This window comes from Pseudophryne corroboree, chromosome 4 (genome assembly GCF_028390025.1).
Source record: "Pseudophryne corroboree isolate aPseCor3 chromosome 4, aPseCor3.hap2, whole genome shotgun sequence".
In the NCBI taxonomy this organism is placed as follows: Eukaryota; Metazoa; Chordata; class Amphibia; order Anura; family Myobatrachidae; genus Pseudophryne; species Pseudophryne corroboree.
This window is the reverse complement of record NC_086447.1, coordinates 61,022,561-61,047,258: the sequence shown is the minus strand read 5'-3', so window position 1 is coordinate 61,047,258 and position 24,698 is coordinate 61,022,561. Positions and strand designations below refer to the sequence as shown.

At 48.2% G+C, this 24,698-nt stretch overlaps 1 protein-coding gene across 2 annotated transcripts in view; it reads right to left on the bottom strand.

Annotated features, from left to right (window-relative positions):
* MTMR9 (myotubularin related protein 9) overlaps positions 1–24,698 on the bottom strand; it is a 163,377-nt gene that overhangs the window by 40,639 nt on the left and 98,040 nt on the right. For both annotated transcript variants that reach the window (XM_063915089.1, XM_063915088.1), the window contains exons 4-5: positions 16,504–16,677; positions 74–291 (exon numbers count right to left, since the gene is read on the bottom strand). In XM_063915089.1, coding sequence (XP_063771159.1) covers positions 74–291; positions 16,504–16,677 — 392 coding nt within the window. The remainder of the gene's footprint in view (positions 1–73; positions 292–16,503; positions 16,678–24,698) is intronic.

Here is a 24,698-nt window from a genome sequence, read left to right as displayed (position 1 = left end):
CAGTGGTGTCAGGTATATACACACAGGACAGCAAGCGGTATATGCACAGTATATACACACAGGGTCATGGTACCTTTCGATGGATTTGTGAATCCTCCTCCACTGCGGGTAATAGGCGTCCTGCTCAAAACCGCCACCCTTGGCTCGAGCTTGCTGAGCCACGTTCAGAGTGCGGGTGTCTATGATGTATCCTCGTTTCCCTGGTCTTAACGTGGCATTAATGAGCTTCTCGTCTTCCTTACAGCGCTTGCCATTGGTCCCCGTGAGAGGCTGACTGCTGCGCATCATCACCTAGCGGGAGAAGGCATAACTTGGGTGAGGAGGATAGAAGAGTGATTTGGACGGGGGTAGAGAAGAAAGAGCACATATGATGGATTTGGAAGGGGGTAGAGAAGAAAGAGCATATATGATGGATTTGGAGGGGGGTAGAGAAGAAAGAGCGCATATGATGGATTTGGAAGGGGGTAGAGAAGAAAGAACATATATGATGGATTTGGAGGGGGGTAGAGAAGAAAGAGCGCATATGATGGATTTGGAGGGGGGTAGAGAAGAAAGAGCGCATATGATGGATTTGGAGGGGGGTAGAGAAGAAAGAGCACATATGATGGATTTGGAGGGGGGTAGAGAAGAGCACATATGATGGATTTGGAAGGGGGTAGAGAAGAAAGAGCACATATGATGGATTTGGAAGGGGGTAGAGAAGAAAGAGCACATATGATGGATTTGGAAGGGGGTAGAGAAGAAAGAGCACATATGATGGATTTGGAAGGTGTAGAGAAGAAAGAGCACATATGATGGATTTGGAAGGGGGTAGAGAAGAAAGAGCACATATGATGGATTTGGAGGGAGGTAGAGAAGAAAGAGCACATATGATGGATTTGGAAGGGGGTAGAGAAGAAAGAGCATATATGATGGATTTGGAGGGGGGTAGAGAAGAAAGAGCGCATATGATGGATTTGGAGGGAGGTAGAGAAGAAAGAGCATATATGATGGATTTGGAAGGGGGTAGAGAAGAAAGAGCATATATGATGGATTTGGAGGGGGGTAGAGAAGAAAGAGCACATATGATGGATTTGGAAGGGGGTAGAGAAGAAAGAGCACATATGATGGATTTGGAAGGGGGTAGAGAAGAAAGAGCACATATGATGGATTTGGATGGGGGTAGAGAAGAAAGAGCTCATATGATGGATTTGGAGGGGGGTAGAGAAGAAAGAGCGCATATGATGGATTTGGAGGGAGGTAGAGAAGAAAGAGTATATATGATGGATTTGGAAGGGGGTAGAGAAGAAAATAAGAATTTACTCACCGGTATTTCTATTTCTCGTAGTCCGTAGTGGATGCTGGGGACTCCGTAAGGACCATGGGGAATAGACTGGCTCCGCAGGAGACTGGGCACTCTAAAAGAAAGATTAGGTACTATCTGGTGTGCACTGGCTCCTCCCTCTATGCCCCTCCTCCAGACCTCAGTTAGGGAAACTGTGCTCGGAAGAGCTGACACTACAAGGAAAGGATTTGGAATCCAGGGTAAGACTCATACCAGCCACACCAATCACACCGTATAACTTGTGATAACCATACCCAGTTAACAGTATGAACAACAACTGAGCCTCAATCAACGGATGGCTCATAACAATAACCCTTTAGTAAGCAATAACTATATACACGTATTGCAGAAGAAGTCCGCACTTGGGACGGGCACCCAGCATCCACTACGGACTACGAGAAATAGAATTACCGGTGAGTAAATTCTTATTTTCTCTGACGTCCTAGTGGATGCTGGGGACTCCGTAAGGACCATGGGGATTATACCAAAGCTCCCAAACGGGCGGGAGAGTGCGGACGACTCTGCAGCACCGAATGAGCAAACTCAAGGTCCTCCTCAGCCAGGGTATCAAACTTGTAGAACTTAGCAAATGTGTTTGAACCCGACCAAGTAGCAGCTCGGCAAAGCTGTAAAGCCGAGACCCCTCGGGCAGCCGCCCAAGAAGAGCCCACCTTCCTTGTGGAATGGGCTTTTACTGATTTTGGATGCAGCAATCCAGCCGTAGAGTGAGCCAGCTGAATCGTGCTACAGATCCAGCGAGCAATAGTCTGCTTCGAAGCAGGAGCGCCAACCTTGTTGGCTGCATACAGAATAAACAGCGAGTCAGACTTTCTGACTCCCGCCGTTCTGGAAACATACATTTTCAAAGCCCGGACTACGTCCAGCAACTTGGAATCCTCCAAGTCCCCAGTAGCCGCAGGCACCACAATAGGTTGGTTCAAATGAAACGATGATACCACCTTAGGGAGAAATTGGGGACGAGTCCTCAATTCTGCCCTGTCCATATGGAAAATCAGATAGGGGCTTTTACATGACAAAGCCGCCAATTCTGAAACACGCCTAGCCGAAGCTAAGGCCAATAGCATGACCACTTTCCACGTGAGATATTTTAGCTCCACGGTCTTAAGTGGCTCAAACCAGTGGGATTTCAGGAAATCCAACACAACGTTAAGATCCCAAGGTGCCACTGGTGGCACAAAAGGAGGCTGAATATGCAGCACTCCCTTTACAAACGTCTGAACCTCAGGCAGTGAAGCCAGTTCCTTTTGAAAGAAAATGGATAGGGCCGAGATCTGAACCTTTATGGACCCTAATTTGAGGCCCATAGTCACACCTGACTGTAGGAAATGCAGAAAACGACCCAACTGGAAGTCCTCTGTAGGGGCCTTCCTGGCCTCACACCAAGCAACATATTTCCGCCATATGCGGTGATAATGCTTTGCTGTCACATCCTTCCTAGCTCTCATCAGCGTAGGAATTACTTCATCCGGTATACCCTTTTCCGCTAGGATCCGGCGTTCAACTGCCATGCCGTCAAACGCAGCCGCGGTAAGTCTTGGAACAGACAGGGCCCCTGCTGCAACAGGTCCTGTCTGAGAGGCAGAGGCCATGGGTCCTCTGTGACCATCTCTTGAAGTTCTGGGTACCAAGTCCTTCTTGGCCAATCCGGAACAATGAGTATTGTTCTCACTCCTCTTTTTCTTACTATTCTCAGTACCTTGTGTATGAGAGGAAGAGGAGGAAACACATATACCGACTGGAACACCCATGGAGTTACCAGTGCGTCCACAGCTATCGCCTGAGGGTCCCTTGACCTGGCGCAATATTTTTTTAGCTTTTTGTTTAGGCGGGACGCCATCATGTCCACCTGTGGCCGTTCCCACCGATTTGCAATCTGCTCGAAGACTTCTTGATGAAGTCCCCGCTCTCCCGGGTGGAGGTCGTGCCTGCTGAGGAAGTCTGCTTCCCAGTTGTCCACTCCCGGAATGAACACTGCTGACAGTGCTTGTACGTGATTCTCCGCCCAACGAAGAATCCTTGTGGCTTCCGCCATCGCCACCCTGCTTCTTGTGCCGCCCTGTCGGTTTACATGGGCGACTGCCGTGATGTTGTCTGACTGAATCAGCACTGGTTGGTCTCGAAGCAGGGGCTCCGCTTGACTCAGGGCGTTGTATATGGCCCTTAATTCCAGTATGTTTATGTGCAGACGAGTCTCCTGACTTGACCACAGCCCCTGGAAGTTTCTTCCCTGAGTGACTGCCCCCCATCCGCGGAGGCTTGCATCCGTGGTCACCAGGACCCAGTCCTGTATGCCGAACCTGCGGCCCTCGAGAAGATGAGCACTCTGCAGCCACCACAGAAAAGACACCCTGGCCCTCGGGGACAGGGCGATCAGCCGATGCATCTGAAGATGCGATCCGGACCACTTGTCCAACAGATCCCACTGAAAGATCCTGGCATGGAACCTGCCGAAAGGAATGGCTTCGTATGACGCTACCATCTTTCCCAGGACTCGCGTGCAGTGATGCACCGACACCTGCTTTCGTTTCAGGAGATCCCTGACCATGGTCACTAACTCCTGAGCCTTCTCCTCCGGGAGAAATACCTTCTTCTGTTCTGTGTCCAGAATCATACCCAGGAAGGGCAGACGCGTCGTAGGAATCAGCTGCGACTTTGGAATATTCAGAATCCAGCCGTGCCGTAGCAACACTTCCTGAGAGTGCGCTACGCTGACCAACAACTGCTCTCTGGACCTCGCCTTCATGAGGAGATCGTCCAAGTACGGGATAACTGTAACTCCTTGCTTCCGGAGCAGTACCATCATCTCCGCCATTACCTTGGTAAAGACTCTCGGTGCCGTGGATAGACCAAACGGCAACGTCTGGAATTGGTAATGACAGTCCTGTACCACAAAACTGAGGTACTCCTGGTGAGGCGGATAAATGGGGACATGCAAGTACGCATCCTTGATGTCCAGAGATACCATAAAATCCCCCTCTTCCAGGCTGGCAATGACCGCTCTGAGCGATTCCATTTTGAACCTGAACTTTTTCATGTAAATGTTCAAGGATTTTAAATTTAGAATGGGTCTTACCGAACCGTCCGGTTTCGGTACCACAAACAGTGTGGAATAGTAACCCCTTCCCTGCTGAAGGGGGGGTACCATTATTATCACTTGCTGGAGGTACAACTTGTGAATAGCCGTCAGGACTATCTCCCTCCCCGTGGGAGAAGCTGGCAAGGCGGATTTTAGTTAACAGTGAGGGGGCGTCACTTCGAATTCCAGCTTGTATCCCTGAGATACAATTTGTATAGCCCAAGGATCCACTTGTGAGCGAACCCACTGGTTGCAGAAATTTCAGAGACGCGCCCCCACCGCTCCTGGCTCCGCCTGTGGAGCCCCAGCGTCATGCGGTGGACTTAGTGGAAGCAGGGGAGGACTTTTGTTCCTGAGAACTGGCTGCATGGTGCAGCTTCTTTCCTCTACCCCTGCCTCTGGCAAGAAAGGATGCACCTCTGACTCTTGCTTTTTTGAGCAACGAAAGGACTGCATTTGGTAATACGGTGCTTTCTTAGGCTGTGAGGAAACCTGTGGCAAGAAAGTCGACTTTCCAGCTGTCGCTGTGGATACGAGGCCCGAGAGACCGTCCCCAAACAATTCCTCACCCTTATAAGGCAAAACCTCCATGTGTTTTTTAGAGTCGGCATCCCCTGTCCATTGCCGAGTCCATAAGACCCTCCTGGCAGAAATGGACATTGCATTTATTCGAGAGCCCAGCAGGCAAATGTCCCTCTGGGCATCCCGCATATATAAGACGACGTCTTTAATATGGCTAAGTGTTAGCAATACGGTATCCCTGTCCAGGGTATCCAACCCCTCTGACAGAGTATCTGTCCATGCTGCAACAGCACTGCACATCCAAGCTGAAGCAATAGCCGGTCTCAGTAGAGTACCAGAGTGTGTATACACAGACTTCAAGATACCTTCCTGCTTCCTATCCGCAGGTTCCTTTAGGGCGGCCGTATCCTGAGACGGCAGGGCCACTCTTTTAGATAAGCGCGTCAGGGCCTTGTCAACCCTAGGGGAGGATTCCCAGCGTAACCTATCCGTTTGCGGGAAAGGGTACGCCATTAGTATTCTCTTGGGAATCACCACTTTCTTATCAGGGGAAGACCACGCTTCTTCACATAACTCATTTAATTCATGTGACGGGGGAAAAATCACTGGCTGCTTTTTCTCCCCAAACATATTTACCCTCTTGTCAGGGACAGGTTCAGCCTCTGAAATGTGTAATAAATTTTTCATTGCAATAATCATGTATCGGATGGCCTTAGTCATTTTGGGCTGTAATAGTGCTTCATCCTCGTCGACGCTGGAGTCGGACTCCGTGTCGACATCTGTGTCAACCAACTGAGATAGTGGGCGTTTTTGAGACGCTGACGGCCTCTGAGGCGCCTGGGCAGGCCCGGGTTGAGAGCCCGGCTGTCCCCCAGCAGCAACATAATCAAATCTCTTATGTAATGAGTTTACATGGTCATTTAAGACCTTCCCCATATCCATCCAATCAGGTGTCGGCACCGACACCACATTTATCTGCACTTGCTCCGCGTCCACGTAACCCTCCTCATCAAACATGTCGACACAGCCGTACCGACACACAGCACACACACAGGGAATGCTCTGACTGAGGACAGGACCCCACAAGGTCTATGGGGAGACAGAGAAAGAGTATGCCAGCACACACCACAGCACTATATACACAGGGATACACACTACCAGAAGTGAATTTTTCCCAATAGCTGCTGTATCAATACACCTTTTGCCTAAATTTATGTGCCCCCCCCCCCTCTCTTTTTACCCTCTTAGTGCCAGGAGACTGCAGGGGAGATCCTGGGGAGCGTCCTTCCAGCGGAGCTGTGAAGAGAAATGGCGCTGGTGTGCTGAGGAAGAAGGCCCCGCCAACTCAGCGGCGGGCTTCTGTCCCGCTGTTTCTGACTAAAAAATGGCGGGGGTTTTACACATATACAGTCACAGACTGTATTAGGTGTCTTTTTTATGCCAAAGGTATTCTTATTGCTGCCCAGGACGCCCCCCCCCCCCCCCCAGCGCCCTGCACCCTACAGTGACCGGAGTGTGTGGTGTGCAGTGGGAGCAATGGCGCACAGCTGCGGTGCTGTGCGCTACCTTAATGAAGACAGGAGTCTTCGGCCGCCGATTTCATCACCAACTTCTGATCTTCTGGCTCTGCGAGGGGGACGGCGGCGCGGACGACCGAGGACCTTTGCCTGTGTTCGAACCCTCTGGAGCTAATGGTGTCCAGTAGCCTAAGAAGCGCAACCTAGCTGTGAACAGGTACGTTTGCTTCTCTCCCCTCGGTCCCACGTAGCAGTGAGTCTGTTGCCAGCAGATCTCACTGAAAATAAAAAACCTAACATTACTTTCTTTACTAGCAGGCTCAGGAGAGCCCACTAGGTGCATCCAGCTCAGGCCGGGCACAGATTCTAACTGAGGTCTGAAGGAGGGGCATAGAGGGAGGAGCCAGTGCACACCAGATAGTATCTAATCTTTCTTTTAGAGTGCCCAGTCTCCTGCGGAGCCCGTCTATTCCCCATGGTCCTTACGGAGTCCCCAGCATCCACTAGGACGTCAGAGAAAGAGCATATATGATGGATTTGGAGGGGGGTAGAGAAGAAAGAGCGCATATGATGGATTTGAAGGGAGGTAGAGAAGAAAGAGCATATATGATGGATTTGGAAGGGGGTAGAGAAGAAAGAGCATATATGATGGATTTGGAAGGGGGTAGAGAAGAAAGAGCACATATGATGGATTTGGATGGGGGTAGAGAAGAAAGAGCACATATGATGGATTTGGAGGGGGGTAGAGAAGAAAGAGCGCATATGATGGATTTGGAGGGAGGTAGAGAAGAAAGAGCACATATGATGGATTTGGAAGGGGGTAGAGAAGAAAGAGCACATATGATGGATTTGGAAGGGGGTAGAGAAGAAAGAGCACATATGATGGATTTGGAAGGGGGTAGAGAAGAAAGACCACATATGATGGATTTGGATGGGGGTAGAGAAGAAAGAGCACATATGATGGATTTGGAGGGGGGTAGAGAAGAAAGAGCGCATATGATGGATTTGGAGGGGGGTAGAGAAGAAAGAGCGCATATGATGGATTTGGAGGGGGGTAGAGAAGAAAGAGCGCATATGATGGATTTGGAGGGAGGTAGAGAAGAAAGAGCACATATGATGGATTTGGAAGGGGGTAGAGAAGAAAGAGCACATATGATGGATTTGGAAGGGGGTAGAGAAGAAAGAGCACATATGATGGATTTGGAAGGGGGTAGAGAAGAAAGAGCACATATGATGGATTTGGATGGGGGTAGAGAAGAAAGAGCGCATATGATGGATTTGGAAGGGGGTAGAGAAGAAAGAGCATATATGATGGATTTGGAGGGGGGTAGAGAAGAAAGAGCACATATGATGGATTTGGAAGGGGGTAGAGAAGAAAGAGCACATATGATGGATTTGGATGGGGGTTGAGAAGAAAGAGCACATATGATGGATTTGGAAGGGGGTAGAGAAGAAAGAGCACATATGATGGATTTGGAAGGGGGTAGAGAAGAAAGAGCATATATGATGGATTTGGAGGGGGGTAGAGAAGAAAGAGCACATATGATGGATTTGGAAGGGGGTAGAGAAGAAAGAGCACATATGATGGATTTGGATGGGGGTTGAGAAGAAAGAGCACATATGATGGATTTGGAAGGGGGTAGAGAAGAAAGAGCACATATGATGGATTTGGAAGGGGGTAGAGAAGAAAGAGCACATATGATGGATTTGGAAGGGGGTAGAGAAGAAAGAGCACATATGATGGATTTGGAAGGGGGTAGAGAAGAAAGAGCACATATGATGGATTTGGATGGGGGTAGAGAAGAAAGAGCACATATGATGGATTTGGATGGGGGGTAGAGAAGAAAGAGCACATATGATGGATTTGGATGGCGGTACAGAAGTGAGATGGGGCGCAGAATGGATTTGTATTGGGTTCTGCACAATACTATAAGCAGATAATATAAAAGAAAATGTACGCTGTGCCCGGCTCCTATACTGTAAGACTCTATGCCCTGTATTAGGCATATAACGGTAAAGCTCCACTAAGAGGTATTATATTCTCTGTCTCTGCAGCAGCACGTTGTGCGTCTCATGTATAGATCACACTGTACAGACCTCTTCTCCGTTACTATAAAGTGTTGCTCGGTTTAATAATACAGAAAAAAAAAAAAAAAATCAGAATATAAGTATCCAAACTGCATTATCCAATTGTAAGTGGATTCAATTAGATTACACTGAGTTAGGGAAAAAAAATACTTTTTATTTTTTGTACTATTTAAATTGCCATATAGTGCAAATGTAAGACTTAGATGCGCCCGCAGTGAGCGGTTAGAGAACGTTGCAGCGTGTGCTCGGCCATTATCTCTCAGCCGGCGGATGAGGAGGCAGAAGATGGCCGCCGCACAGGAGAACTGTCAGCACGGCATGCGCAGGAGTACGGAGCAGTGATTGATGAAGTGATTTGCAGTGCGTGCAGAGCCAGTCCTCAGTCTATCTACTGTTATACAATAAGCCTGGCTGACAAGACGCTGCTGAGGGAGCTTCACGTTACACAATGGAGAGCTGGGGAGACTGCGTTGTTCCTGAGGAGCTTTCATGCACAGAGAGGCAGACACACAAATAACACAGCCTCTGGCACTATCGGTGCGAGGTTAGAGACCAAGACGGTGGAGGATGCTTACTTACAGGGTGGCTGACAGGGCCAGGGAAGGGAGAAATGTAACATAAGCGTGGACAGGTCACTGACTCCCATAATACTAGCACACCCAGCATTCTCCTGAAATACTCTGCCCTGCTGTGGACACTGCTATGGGCTACAAGCTGGTCTCCTTGCCTATGCTCTGCATCTACCCCTATAAAGAAACTAATACAGGTTGAGTATCCCATATCCAAATATCCCGAAATACGGAATTTTTTGAGTGAGATAGTGAAACCTTTGTTTTCTGATGGCTCAATGTACTCAATCTTTGTTTAATACACAAAAGAATAAAAAATATTGTATTAAATGACCTTCAGGCTGTGTGTATAGGGTCCCATCGCCATGATATCTCATTGTGGTATGCAATTATTCCAAAATACGGAAAAATACGATATCCAAAATACTTCTGGTCCCAAGCATTTTGGATATGGGATACTCAACCTGTAAATGAAAATACAGTGCATCCGGAAAATATTCACAGCACTTTACTTTTTCTTTATTTTATGTTACAGCCTTATTCCAAAATGGAATAAATGAATTCTTCCCTCAAAATTCTACACACAATGGCCCTCATTCCGAGTTGATCGCTCACTAGCTGTTTTAAGCAGCCGTGCAAATGCATAGTCGCCGCCCACGGGGGGAGTGTATTTTCGCTTTGCAAATCTGGGAACGCCTGTACAGCCAAGCTCTGCAAAAACAGTTTGTGCAGTTTCTGAGTAGGTCCGAACTTACTCAGCCCTTGCGATCACTTCAGCCTGTTCGGTCCCGGAATTGACGTCAGACACCCGCCCTCCAAATGCCCGGACACGCCTGCGTTTTCCCTACCACTCCCAGAAAACGGTCAGTTGACACACATAAACGCCCTCTTCCTGTCAATCTCCTTGCGATCGCCTGTGCGAATGGATTCTACGTTAAAACCAGTGCTAATTTATTCAAAATAAAAAAAGAAAGAAATCACATGTACATAAGTATTTACAGCCTTTGCTCAATACTTTGTTGATGCACCTTTGGCAACAATTACAGTCTCAAGTCTTTTTGAATATGATGCCACAAGCTTGGCACACCTATCTTTGGGCAGTTTCGCCCATTCCTCTTTGCAGCACCTCTCAAGCTCCATCAGGTTGGATGGGAAGCGTCGGTGCACAGCCATTTTCAGATCTCTCCAGAGATGTTCTATCGGTTTCAAGTCTGGGCTCTGGCTGGGCCACTCAAGGACATTCACAGAGTTGTCCTGAAGCCACTCCTTTTATATCTTCGCTGTGTGCTTAGGGTCGTTGTCCTGTTGAAAGATGAACCGTCGTCCCAGCCTGAGGTCAAGAGCGCTCTGGAGCACGTTTTTATCCAGGATGTCTCTGTACATTGCTGCATTCATCTTTACCTCTATCCTGACTAGTCTCCCAGTTCCTGCCGCTGAAAAACATCCCCACAGCATGATGCTGCCACCACCATGCTTCACTGTAGGGATGCTATTGGCCTGGTGATGAGTGGTGCCTGGTATCCTCCAAACATGACACCTGGCATTCACGCCAAAGAGTTCACTCTGTCTGATCAGACCAGAGAATGTGGAGGTCTACAGACAATTCCTTTGACTTCATGCTTGGTTTGTGCTCAGACATGCACTGTCAAGTGTGGGACCTTATATAGACAGGTGGGTGCCTTTCCAAATCATGTCCAATCAACTGAATTTACCACAGGTGGACTACAAATAAGCTGTAGGAACATCTCAAGGATGATCAATGGAAACAGGATGCACCTGAGCTCAATTTTAGGCTTCATGGCAAAGGCTGTGAATACTTATGTACATGTGATTTCTTAATTTTTTTATTTGTAATAAATTTGCAAAAATCTCAAAAAAACTGTTTTCACGTTGTCATTATGGGGGTATTGTGTGTAGAGTTTTGAGGGAAAAATTAATTTATTCCATTTTGGAATAAGGCTGTAACGTAACAAACTGGGGAAAAAGTGAAGCGCTGTGAATACTTTCCGGATGCACTGTATATACAAATATCCTCCAAATCTAGCCCATACTGTCAGGGGTATCAGGCTGGCAGAATTGCAGAGGGTGTGTGTGGGGGAAGTGCTTCTGTAAAAGTCTGTCAACATACTGTAATAGCCAGTTAGTAGTCTCCATGCTGCCAGGCCTGGTTTAGGGCAGCCGGATGTGGCACCATGCAGGGGGTGGGGGCTGACCGGCAATCTCATTTGTAGAAGCTGCAAAATCTAGAAGTCAGGAAATAACTGAGCCCCGATCCATTGGACATTTTACATATCAATCCCACAGGGGTGCATGGTGCGTGTAAAGATGCAGCATTGTAGAGTCTATGGACAGTGAGGGTCTCAGCCCTTGCGCATTCGGACGCCCGGCTGGACACCAGGGAAGGACTCTGTAGCGGCATCGGCAACTGCAGAAAAAGATGCCGCAGTCTCTGTATCCATCTCATACAGCTGCTGTGTTTCCTAAGCATGAGGATCTGCACATGGGATGGTGAAGGGGCCACAGACGTCAGACCCTAGCACAAGCTCCGGTGGTGCTGGAGATGGATCAAGCGCCAGTTCCCCATCATTCAGTCCGCAGCCCGGTAGCCTTACTGATCCTGTCCCTAAGTCTGCAGCATGGCAGCGATACCCAGGTACCACCTCCATCAGACTACCACATGATGGGGTGGCACAGGACTAGTGGCCTTGGCATATCTGTGAAGACACAGCACCCAGGATGCTACTGAGCTGCTGGCGGGATCAGTATATTCATTACAGTGCCTAGTGGAGTCACCACCAGGATTGCTACTGACACAGTGAAAATATCCCCTTATCATTATCATGAGGCACAGTACACAGGTGGGAAGCAGCAGCCACCTCCAATTACTCTCACCTCAAAATGTGTGGACAAAACTATAAAACCTCCGCTTGGCCTTTCCCCCTGTAATTCATTATCTACTCCCCCCCCCCCCCCCCTCTCCCCCTTTCTTCTTACAGTGGGGCTGATGTATTAACCTGGAGAAGGCATAAGGAAGTGATAAACCAGTGATAAGTGCAAGGTGATAACGCACCAGCCAGTCAGCTCCTGTTAATTTGCATATTGGAGCTGATTGGCTGGTGCATTTATCACCTTTGTCGAAGTCGGAAAATATTACAGTACACACATCTTGTACAAACTCCACACAGATGGCCTCCGTGCGCGTACGTGTTCTGCCGTGCGTGCACATATTTGCAAGTTGCGTAGGACCGCACACGCGGTCCTGCGTATTAGCGCATGGTATGAGTAATTATGGTAGCATTGGTACTCGCATTGAAAAGCCACAAAGACATATCTCATATTTAATCAACATAGTGCACAATGTACACATAGCCCACACGCACCACACCAGCAAGTTATACTTGTTTAAAAGGTACAACAACAAAGGGATTCACCTTTACAGGATATGAGGGGATAGCATTAGGTTAGGAGGTGGTGTTTGGTATCCAGCTGTATGGTATTTTAAGGGCAACATTCCGGTAGCAGTTTGCAGAAGATAGCAAGCTATTAATATTATACTGTGTTTACTGTACTCTGATATTCGGCAGGAACTCAGTGGAGACCAACTGCAAGCACACCTGGAACAGACATCACCCACCTATTCAAACCAACCTATGACCCCTCCTGTACTGTAAATGACCAGCCCTTTGACCTATGGATGAAGAGGTGACAGTTTCCATTGTATTGTGTTTTTACCAACTGTATAAAAGCCAAGCTGCCTAGCCGGTCACTCAATCTCTCTCTGAAGGTCATCTTGCTGATTGACTGAGCACCGGACCGCGTGGCGCTGGCGAAACCAAACGTACGTACCATTGATTGTAGCCTCTTTTCTGTTATTGTGATTGTATATCTGTTGTAACCCTCTTTCAGCAATTATATGTTGGTGGGTCGGATCCCAACATTTTAAATACAAATGGTGTCGTGTCTCCTTCCTGCTAAGGTATAAAGTGTATTTCAGACACACGTGTAGCTGCCTAGTGCTCTCAGCGTGTCGGTGTGTGTGTGTGCATGCACTGCGTGTACTTTGTGCGTCCATCGTGGCGTGTGTACGCAAAGGGGGTCATTCCGAGTTGTTCGCTCGGTAAATTTCTTCGCATCGCAGCGATTTTCCGCTTAGTGCGCATGCGCTATGTCCGCACTGCGACTGCGCCAAGTAAATTTGCTATGCAGTTAGGTATTTTACTCACGGCATTACAAGGTTTTTTCTTCGTTCTGGTGATCGTAATGTGATTGACAGGAAGTTGGTGTTTCTGGGCGGAAACAGGCCGTTTTATGGGTGTGTGCGGAAAAACGCTACCGTTTCTGGGAAAAACGCGGGAGTGGCTGAAGAAACGGAGGAGTGTCTGGACGAACGCTGGGTGTGTTTGTGACGTCAAACCAGGAACGACAAGCTCTGAACTGATCGCAGATGCCGAGTAAGTCTGGAGCTACTCAGAAACTGCTAAGAACTGTCTATTCGCAATTTTGAGAATCTTTCGTTCGCAATTTTGATAAGCTAAGATTCACTCCCAGTAGGCGGCGGCTTAGCGTGTGCAAAGCTGCTAAAAGCAGCTTGCGAGCGAACAACTCGGAATGAGGGCCAAAGTGCGTACACTGTACGGGCCTTTGTACGCTGACTGTGTAAAAAGTACTTAGGTTAAGGATTACATACAGCGGCCGCAGCGGCTTGATTTTAAAGTGTATTGAGTGTATTAAAGTATTGCTTTTAGTCCTGTAAGTAAATCAGCATTTACACCTTGCACATATCACTGGTTTATCGCTTCCTTATGCCTTCTCCAGGTTAATACATCTGCCACATTGTCCCTTGTGGTGTGCCAATCTCTTCTAGGGACAAAGGACTGGGCTCCCAAGGAGGCAGCCCCCATAGCTAGGGTTAAAGATGTGGACGGTGGGGATGGAGATAACAATTAGCCACCTAAATGGTAGAATGACAGTGAAATAATCACTGAGACGGGGGAACCCCCTGTATTACTCAGAAAGAGACATGTAAATAAATAATTCACCTACTGTAGTCTGCGGGCGACTTATCACAGCTAAGTAACCAGTGCTCCCTTCGGGTTGGGTATGGGTGTCCGGCGTTTGGGGGACCGCCAGGCACCATACTGACGCCGGGATCCCATTGTTTCGAATGTCGATGGGGGGGAGGCGAGCGCAACGGCGCCCCTTGCGGTTCTGTTCCCACTCTATGGGTGTCGGGAATTCCACCGGGCATGAATTCGGCGTCTGTATACTGACCGGAGGACTCCCGGCGGCCAGACACTTTACCGCATCCCCTCTCTTCCTATTACACATTCAGATGTCTAGGGGAATAGCGTTGGTCATCTGGGTAGTCACTATGAAATAGCAAGGAATGACAGTCTGTGCAGTGCTGGGGGACACCGCTTTATAATAACAGATGTTTGTACTTAATGTAATGTGTCTGATCCAGGCCTCACAGGCTGCCATGTTTATATTGAGATAGGGTTATGAATGAGACTACTTTATCCAATACCACGTATGGCTTTATTAATAATAAAGAAATAATAATAAACACACCATCACACTTCAAGTCACGTGAAAAGCCACGTACGTCCCGGAGCCCAGTGGTGTCTCTACCTTGGCTGCAGGAGGAGATCTCGGTCTGACGTCTGGTAGGAGCTACAGAGATGATTGGCTCGCTGGTGCCGCACCAGGAATGGTGGCTCAGGTGACAGATACAGAGGTGCCAGGGGCAAGACATAAACTGGGGACAGCCATGACCTTGAAAGACCCTCTGTAGCATCCTCACCATTAACCTGGGCTGTATATAGGCTGTGAGGCCTAGAGCTGCACAGTGATAAGCAGACGGGGCACGTGCCGGTCCGGTCATTCCACTCCATCATGTACAGATGGAGTGGAATGACTTCTCTGCTGCACCTAGGTGCACCAAGGCTTATTAGCATAAGCATTTTATCAACTGTTCTCAGCTGCAATACAATACAGAGAGAACAATACAGCAGGGGATTAAGTCATTACAGCAGGGGATTAAGTTAGACTGCCCTGGCTCAATTAATCCTATTAAAAGGGGTAGATGAGCAGGGCTCCATCTGTACAACTCAGCCACACATGAGGAAAGCCACATTAGGCAGATCCCTGAGATACGGTCATCCTTGGACAGAGTGCTTGTGCAGTCTGGTTGGCTGATGATCCCATACACATTTTCAGACAAATGATCGGTTGCACAAGTACAGAGGTGATGGCAGATCAGTGGTGGTGTGTACCTTTCACGTTTCCGTATGCACATGCTGTAAAACAATGGATTTGTACCCACAGGTGATGCAGAGTTGCATGCAATCCAGAAACACCCCCCCTTGTGATTGATGGGGCGTAACAGGGCATTCCAGAGTAGGCAAAGCTCAGAGAGGGGGTGTTGATGGAATTGCTGTGTGCGAATATAAATACACCTGTTTACAAACGGATGTTTTACAGCCGGTATAGACTGGTGTAAGTTGGCGTTGATAATAGGTTATAAAATCCAGCGTGCAGATAGTGGCGATTCAGTGTACACAATACACGAGCAAATATGCTGACGCGTTCATCTCGGCACACGGGCGAATGTGCGTCATGTTCCGGCTGCAAAGCACATATCCATACACAACCTTGCCTCTCATACATAAGTATCATCCAATTATGTAATTCAAGCCCGTAAATTATGTGCCAATACTGTGGACAGTCCACTCTAGCGCTAAGTTACACTGGGGTAGATTTATTAAAGTTCTTTAGGGGTTAAAGCGCTATCTGCACACGTTATGTGCCGCAGATAGCGCATCCCCTGATGTAGTATCCCGGCAATGCGGTATAGAAGGCTGGGGCGCTATGCGCCCGCTGCCTTATCGGCGCCTCTATCTGTTAGATAGAACACCGATAAGCTTGCTAACTTATGAACGTTCGGTGTGCCCGAACGTTAGTCACTCCTACCCTGTTCCTCTTCGCCTCCCAGATCCAGCGCTGTGGGTGTACAAGCAGTTCCTCCCCCTACACACACGACAAGCTCCGGCATCCACAGAATGAAAGTGCGCATGCGCCAGCTTAACTCCCGAAAGGCACGCTGGGAGTTACTGGACGGCGCAGGCGTGGAAGTAGATACTGCAGCCGAAGCGGATGCATGTTATGGGAAGACACGTATCACCAGAAGGGTGAGATAACGTGCTCCCATAACGAACAAGGCAGGGTTAGTAAATTCACTGGAAAAGAGGTCACGCTTCACCACGATAATGCGGTGAAGCGGGACCCTGCTTATAAAGAACCTTATGTGCATTTTAATAAATCTACCCCACTGTCAGCAATTTGGGCGAGAAAAACAAAACACAAAACAAATAGTCACATACGTACCATACTGTTCTTTTTATGGTAATAGCTGAGCACGGGGAATCGCCCGCCTTGACGAAACGCAGCCACTTTCCGCAGCGACTCATCATCGATGGATTTGGGAACAATGACGATCGGTGGGTAGGACTGGCAAACAGAGAAGTCTCGATTCACATAGCTTAATCTCCAGTCATCAGTCTGAAAGAGGAGAGTAACATTCAGTAACATGGCACAGGTAATGCTGCAATGTGGCCCGGGTACTGTCTGCAATGTGGCCCGGGTACGCTCTGTAATGTGGCCCAGAATGTGGCCCGGGTACTCTCTGCAATGTGGCCCGGGTACTCTCTGCAATGTGGCCCGGGTACTCTCTGCAATGTGGCCCGGGTACTCTCTGCAATGTGGCCCGGGTACTCTCTGCAATGTGGCCCGGGTACCCTCTGCGATGTGGCCCAGGTACTCTCTGCGATGTGGCCCAGGTACTCTCTGCGATGTGGCCCAGGTACTCTCTGCAATGTGGCCCGGGTACTCTCTGTAATGTGGCCCGGGTACTCTCTGTAATGTGGCCCGGGTACTCTCTGTAATGTGGCCCGGGTACTCTCTGTAATGTGGCCCGGGTACTCTCTGTAATGTGGCCCGGGTACTCTCTGTAATGTGGCCCGGGTACTCTCTGTAATGTGGCCCGGGTACTCTCTGTAATGTGGCCCAGGTACTCTCTGTGATGTGGCCCAGGTACTCTCTGTGATGTGGCCCGGGTACCCTCTGTAATGTGGCCCAGGTACTCTCTGTAATGTGGCCCAGGTACCCTCTGTAATGTGGCCCAGGTACTCTCTGTAATGTGGCCCAGGTACTCTCTATAATGTGGCCCGGGTACGCTCTGTAATGTGGCCGGGTACTCTCTGTAATGTGGCCCGGGTACTCTCTGTAATGTGGCCCGGGTACTCTCTGTGATGTGGCCCGGGTACTCTCTGTGATGTGGCCCGGGTACTCTCTGTAATGTGGCCCGGGTACTCTCTGTAATGTGGCCCGGGTACTCTCTGTAATGTGGCCCAGGTACTCTCTGTAATGTGGCCCAGGTACTCTCTGTAATGTGGCCCAGGTACTCTCTGTAATGTGGCCCGGGTACTCTCTGTAATGTGGCCCGGGTACTCTCTGTAATGTGGCCCGGGTACTCTCTGTAATGTGGCCCGGGTACTCTCTGTAATGTGGCCCGGGTACTCTCTGTAATGTGGCCCGGGTACTCTCTGTAATGTGGCCCGGGTACTCTCTGTAATGTGGCCCGGGTACTCTCTGTAATGTGGCCCGGGTACTCTCTGTAATGTGGCCCGGGTACTCTCTGTAATGTGGCCCGGGTACTCTCTGTAATGTGGCCCGGGTACTCTCTGTAATGTGGCCCGGGTACTCTCTGTAATGTGGCCCGGGTACTCTCTGTAATGTGGCCCGGGTACTCTCTGTAATGTGGCCCGGGTACTCTCTGTAATGTGGCCCGGGTACTCTCTGTAATGTGGCCCGGGTACTCTCTGTAATGTGGCCCGGGTACTCTCTGTAATGTGGCCCGGGTACTCTCTGTAATGTGGCCCGGGTACTCTCTGTAATGTGGCCCGGGTACTCTCTGTAATGTGGCCTGGGTACTCTCTGTAATGTGGCACAGGTACTGCTGTAATATATTATACTGTATCACAAAAATAAACTTTCATGCACTACCAATGTTTAGTTGAGGGCAAAAGCAGTGTGACGGCAATAATATTTGTGGTAGCTGCTATGCTACAGAGAACATGTATTACTAATCTTCTCCACACACAAAGTCTATACAGATAATAAACCGTAACAAACTTGCTGTTACTTTTGGGTAAACGTACATTAGTTATCTGACAAACTGACCGGGAATGACCCGGTGTCCGATTCCCCTGTAATATCAGCGAGAGAATTGGGCATCAGAATGGATTTCCCATCTAGCAGCCAATTGGTGGCCGTACCAAATCTCTCATACTGTAAGTATGTGTGCTCTCACATTCTTCTAGTACAGTCCAGACGCTCGTCGGCCTCTTTCCCATGCATCCATTTTTATACAGGTATAAAAGACCACGGACTGCATACAAAATTACCAGGGGAAAATAACATCCAACACCAAGGCGTCTGCACGTCATAGATAAAATACCTCTGCTGCTAACAGGACACAGTAAGACGCAGAAAACCGTACAGCGTACCTACGCCAATAGCAAGACTTGCTCATGATCTATAAAGCTACTGCGGAATTATGTGACAGAGCACCAGGCTGGTATGTCAGTGTCCTAGCATCATCCCTGCAGCAGCCGGACTCTGAAAATGAAAGTAAAGCGATTTAGGTAGACTTCGCAGATTATCATAATCGGATTTAAAGGAGTTTAAAATAACAATCCGCAGCATTGTCTGGTCCACCTAAAGTCTGATTCAGACGGGCAATATTGAAGCATTTTCATAGCGCAGTCACAAGCATTGAATGCTGAAGACAAAGCAGCTTTGAATCAATGCAGAATTATGTATTACAGATTGCTGTAGCATGAACAGAACACGTGTCCATAGGGATCCATGATGACTAGTAGGCAGCGGAACGTTTATCCTCTACAGAATATGACACGTGTAACCACCATAAAAACAATGCAGCAATGCCGGTCATCCGAACTGGCACGAATAGTTCATAGGAGCGTCACCGGTGCTGGCGAGAGGATGACTATTGCAGGAAATGTCACCCTTAATCATACGGTGGGATGGTTCACTTCCTGATACCCTGCTACAGAGATTCGCTCATCAATGCCACACAGATATGTATTTTCCTACATTGACCACCCAATCAGGGAACGCCATCTTACAGACATAGGGGCTGATGTATTAACCTGGAGAAGGCATAAGGAAGTGATAAACCAGTGATATGTGCAAGATGATAAAGGCACCAGCCAATCAGATCCTAACTGTTAATTTACATATTGGAGCTGATTGGCTGGTGCCTTTATCACCTTGCACATATCACTGGTTTATCACTTCCTTATGCCTTCTCCAGGCTACTACATCTGCCTCATATTGAGAATGAGCCCCACCGTACTTTTTCTTCAAGACCATGCACATATTTGGGGGTAAAACTGCCTTTACTTACAGGTCCGTGTGAATTACAATATGTGCCCGCTGCAGACTCTGGGCCTCATCCATCTATGCAACGCAATGCCGATGTTCACGTAACTGAGCGATTATCGGGAAACTGCGCAAGTGCCGACACTGTAGTGCGTACGCGCAAATGTAACGCTCCGATGCCGCTCGCAGTGTGATTTTGTTTTTTTCACGCAGACTGATTGACAGGAAGGGAACATTTGGGGGAGGTAACAGTGTCACGGCCATGTTTGGGGTGTGTACCTGCCTTCAGCTGCGTTCATGGCGCCAGCGTCGCTACTGCCGCGGCCAGTCTGCTGGATGTTCCTCTTTACTGCATCGGTGCAGAGTGTGTGTGCGCAGTTGCTGAGGACTTTCTGCGATGGCCCCGGTGGACGTCTATATACATTTCTGGCCGGCAGCTTCACTTGCGATAATTCCGTAGGCTGAGAAATATCAGCATGTGCGCACAGACATGGATGAGGCCCAGTGTCCGTGTGTTCCGCACTCAGGATGCTGAACGGGATATTTATACACACGGGAAATGTTTGTCACTTCAGTGCGTAATCATCTTCCACATTATCTGCTTCCTTCCACTTCTACCACACTGCTCCTCAGCCGGCTAATCTCTAGAGAACGGTACAGGAGCAATGCATGCTGGGAATATATACACTATGTGGACAGAACTTATTGAAACCCCCAACATCCTTTTTTTAATAGGCTTAATTATACTGCTTGTATGGTTCACTCGTATATACTTTTGATGAGTTGTATAGTACAGGCGATCTATATAGTATATTTTATAGATTGCTCATTAGGGGCTCGCTATGATCACATTTTGCTAGTTTCATTCCATTACTGTATGTTATTCGTTTGTTGCCTGTTTGCAGTGTTTGGATTGTTGCTGTGGGGACGGTTTGCACTGCGTCGTCGCTCCCGGCATGCTTCCTGGAAGTGGTGACGTCACTGGCTGCTGACGCCAGGAGGGGGTGCAGTCCGGGGATCCGGCGTGGCTACTCACTGGGTGATATAAGATAGGTCTGTATCTTTATTATCCTGATGACAGTGTGCAGAACACTGAAACGTTGATGTAGCTATTTGTGTCCGTGTGTTTCATACTGAGTGCCACATCTTTTGAGTAGATAGATAGATAGATAGATAAGATAGATAGATAGATAGATAGATAGATATCTCACAGTCAGCTGTGTGTATGGCTACATAACTACAGAACGGTCAGAGTGCCGATGCTGATCCCAGTCCACTGCAGAAAGTTCCTACAAAGGGCGCATGATCTTCAGAACTGGACCACTGAGCAATGGACAGAGGTGGCCTTGTCTTATAAATCACATTTTCTTTTACAACCATGTGGACAGCCAGGTGCGAGTGTGTTGTTTATTTGGGGAAGCGATGGCACCAGGAGGCACTATAGGACTATGGCAAGCCGGCGGAGGCTGTGTGATGCTCTGGGCAATGTTCTGCTGGGAAACCCTGGGTCTTGGCACTCCTGTGGATACTATGGTGACACGTACCACCTACCTAACAATTACTGCAGAGCAAGTACACACCTTCATGGCAGCGGTGTTCCCTGGCCTCTCTCAGCAGGATAATGCGCCTGGCCACACCGCAGACATTGCTGAGGAATGCCATTTGTTTCCCCCAGCACCCTGAATGATAACCGTAACCAGATATAAATTCCACATAATAATAGAATTCAGAGATCTTCGTTACACATATTTCCGCAAATGTGTGCATAAGCCCCAAAGCCGCATCAAGACGTCTCTGTAGCGCTATATCTAGGTGCAGGGTGTGGCACCCCAAAACACCAGCATAAGACAGTAAGCCCAGCGTAGCATACCAGTGAAAAAACGATAGTGTTATTAAATTAGTATGTAGGAAGCCGAAGCTATAGAGAAAGTGATACAAAAATGAAATGCAATTAAAATAGAGAAATAGTGTTAAAAAATTAATAAGTGAAAAGTGTTAATAGAATGTAAGGGTATGCCACACTGTTTGTTGTGAGAGGCAGAGAGGTTCCTGCATTAGGAGGAGGTGCAGGCCCTGACATGCCACATGGGGGTTCACTACGATCTGCCGGCGGCCGGCCTCCCGGCGACCAGCATGCCGGCGCCGGGAGTCCGGCCGCCGGCTTACCGACAGTGTGGCGAGCACAAATGAGCCCCTTGCGGGCTTGCAGCGCTCGCCACGCTACGGGCGCGGTGGCGCGCCACACTATTTTATTCTCCCTCCAGGGGGGTCGTGGACCCCCACGAGGGAGAATAAGTGTCGGTATGCCGGCTGTCGGGCTCCCGGCGCCGGTATACTAAAGACCACCCGCCACATGGAGCATTTTGGGGTTGCTCCAAGGTAGGTAGCTCTTAGCTTAGACATATTGTAGTAAGGAGACATTATCATGTGGCTCCTTGCTGGTTAATCTTAGACCCAGATTGGGGTAATGGATGTGTGAGGTGTGGTGCCTCTGGACTGGCTGAGCTGGATGGCCTTAGTGTGGCATACCTTTACATTCTATTAAAAACTTTTCACTTATTAATTTTTTAACACTATTTCTCTATTTTAATTGCATTTCATTTTTGTATCACTTTCTCTATAGCTTCGGCTTCCTAAATACTAATTTATTAACACTATAGTTTTTTCACTGGTATGCTACGCTGGGCTTTCTGGCTTATGCTGGTGTTTTGTGGTGCCACACCCTGCACCTAGATATAGCGCTAGGGACCCCAAATATACAGAGACGCCTTGATGCGGCTTTGGGGCTTATTCACACATTTGCGCAAATATGTGTAACGAAGATCTCTGAATTCTATTATTATGTGGAATTTATATCTGGTTACGGTTATCATTCAGGGTGCTGGGGGAAACAAATGGCTTTTTTTCTTGCTTAGAAATACCCCTCCCTTTCGAGCACCTGAATGATATCACTAAGCTAATTGAGCATCTACCAATATATATGATTGCTGAGGAATGGTGTGAGGAACATGGCAGAGACAAGTAGGTGGTGACTTGGCCTCCGCATTCCCCAGGTCTCAGTATGATGGAGCATCTGTGGGATGTGCTGAAGAAACACAAGTCCGAGCCATGGAGGCCTCACCTCACTGCTTACAGGACGTACATGATCTGCTGCTAACGTCTTGGTGCCGGATACCACAGGAGACCTGCGGGGTGCTTGTGTGTTCCATGCCTCACCGGGTCAGAACTGATTTGGCAGCAAGGGGGCGACCTACGCAATATTAGGCAGGTGGTTTATGTTATGGCTGATGGGTGTATATACTGAAATCATTTTCTGTCCTATGTCCTCAGGAGGACTGAATGAGTGCTGCGTGGACCAGATCCGTATTTACTCTCATATTTACACTGTATATCACTGAAATCTAATTATAGACAGAGTATCAACTAGCTGTTAATAAAAACCACAAGCGATCCGATATCTCTTCCCGGCAAGATCACAGATTACAGAATCACTGAGCCATGAGTAGATCCAGGCAGATCTCGCTCAGACCTTGCATCCATATGGTTTAAATTTAGACTTTGAACTGGCATCATTTGTAAAGAAAGTATAATGCACATTGATTTTCTGTATATTGCTAACCATCACTCAGAAAATGGCCTAGGTTTCAAAACCTTAAAACATACAAATTTGCTTTTTTTTTTTAGATTTTATCATTTATTAAAACTATATTTATATTATAATCTTTATACCTGTTTTTTAAATAATATTTTTTATATAATTTTTTTCTATACTCTTAATAAAATACAATAAAGATTTCACTTTAATTGTTTTTGACCTTGTACCTTGCTGTGAACCAATGGGAGGAGACCGCAGGAGGTAAGAAGGAATGGCAAACGGGAGACCGGCCTCTTTACAAAAGTCCTTTAATGGATGAAATGCGTTGAAGCCGTGTACAGCGGCAACTGACAGCTGCAGACTCACTACATTTGTAAGCTCCTTGGAGCAGGGCCCTCCTTCCCTCCTGTTCTCACAGCCCTCTTTTCTGGCACTTCAATTACAGCTCTCTCCTACTCAGTGACAGTCTATACCTGTATTTACTCTTGCACGTGACTAGTGAGGCCAATCCCAGGCCATTTTTTCAATCCCGGGTATTGGAATTGAAAAATGGTCGATCCCAGGATACCCGGGAATGGTTTGTTTCCTGTGTCCCCGCCTAGCCCACTTAACTCACCACCATGGTACCTGGGAGGGTGAGTGGGTAACTTCCTCCGGTTCGGTGAGGTCCGTGCAGCGGGTGGCGGGCAGCTGGCTGTGCAGCGTGACCTCTGACTTCAAGTCACGCTGCGAGGAGGAAGGCAGGAGCTGGGTAGCATCTCAGCCTCCTGAGGACGCTCAGCGCTGCCCAGCATTATAAAAAACCCCAAAGGACCGCCTGATCCTGAAATCCCCGGGATTGGAGCTACCAATCACGGGATTGAATCCCGGACGATTTTTGGCCCTAAATCCCAGGATCCTGGGATTGGCCTCCCGCTCGTGACTGTACATCTCTTCCAATGGCTGCACGCCCGCAGTAGTACCCCGGATTACTCCTTTACTTCCTGACATCTCAGCTGCAGTGTGTGATGAGAACTGTTCTGCTAATTGTTGGTTCCGGTATGAATGGTCGACCATGTTATGGTCGACAGTCATTAGGTCGACCACTATTGGTCGACATTGACATGGTCGACATGGACACATGGTCGACACATGAAAATGGTCGGCACATGAAAAGGTCGACATGAGGTTTTTAACTTTTTTGGGTGTCGTTTTTTGCGTAAAGTGACTGGGAACCCCAATTAGTGCACTGCTTTGCTCGCCATGCTTCGGGCACGGTGCCTCGCTCCGCTACCGCTGCGCTCGGCACAGATTACCGTTCCAAATCGTAGTCCACGTGGATGGTAAAGTATGGAAAAGTTCCCCAACAGAAAAAAAAAATGTGAGAAACTCATGTCGACCTTTTCATATGTCGACCCTTCATGTGTCAACCATTTTCATGTGTCGACCATGTCAATGTCGACCAATAGTGGTCGACCTAATGACTGTCGACCATAACATGGTCGACCATCTGAACGGATACCCTAATGGTTACCTGTGCTGT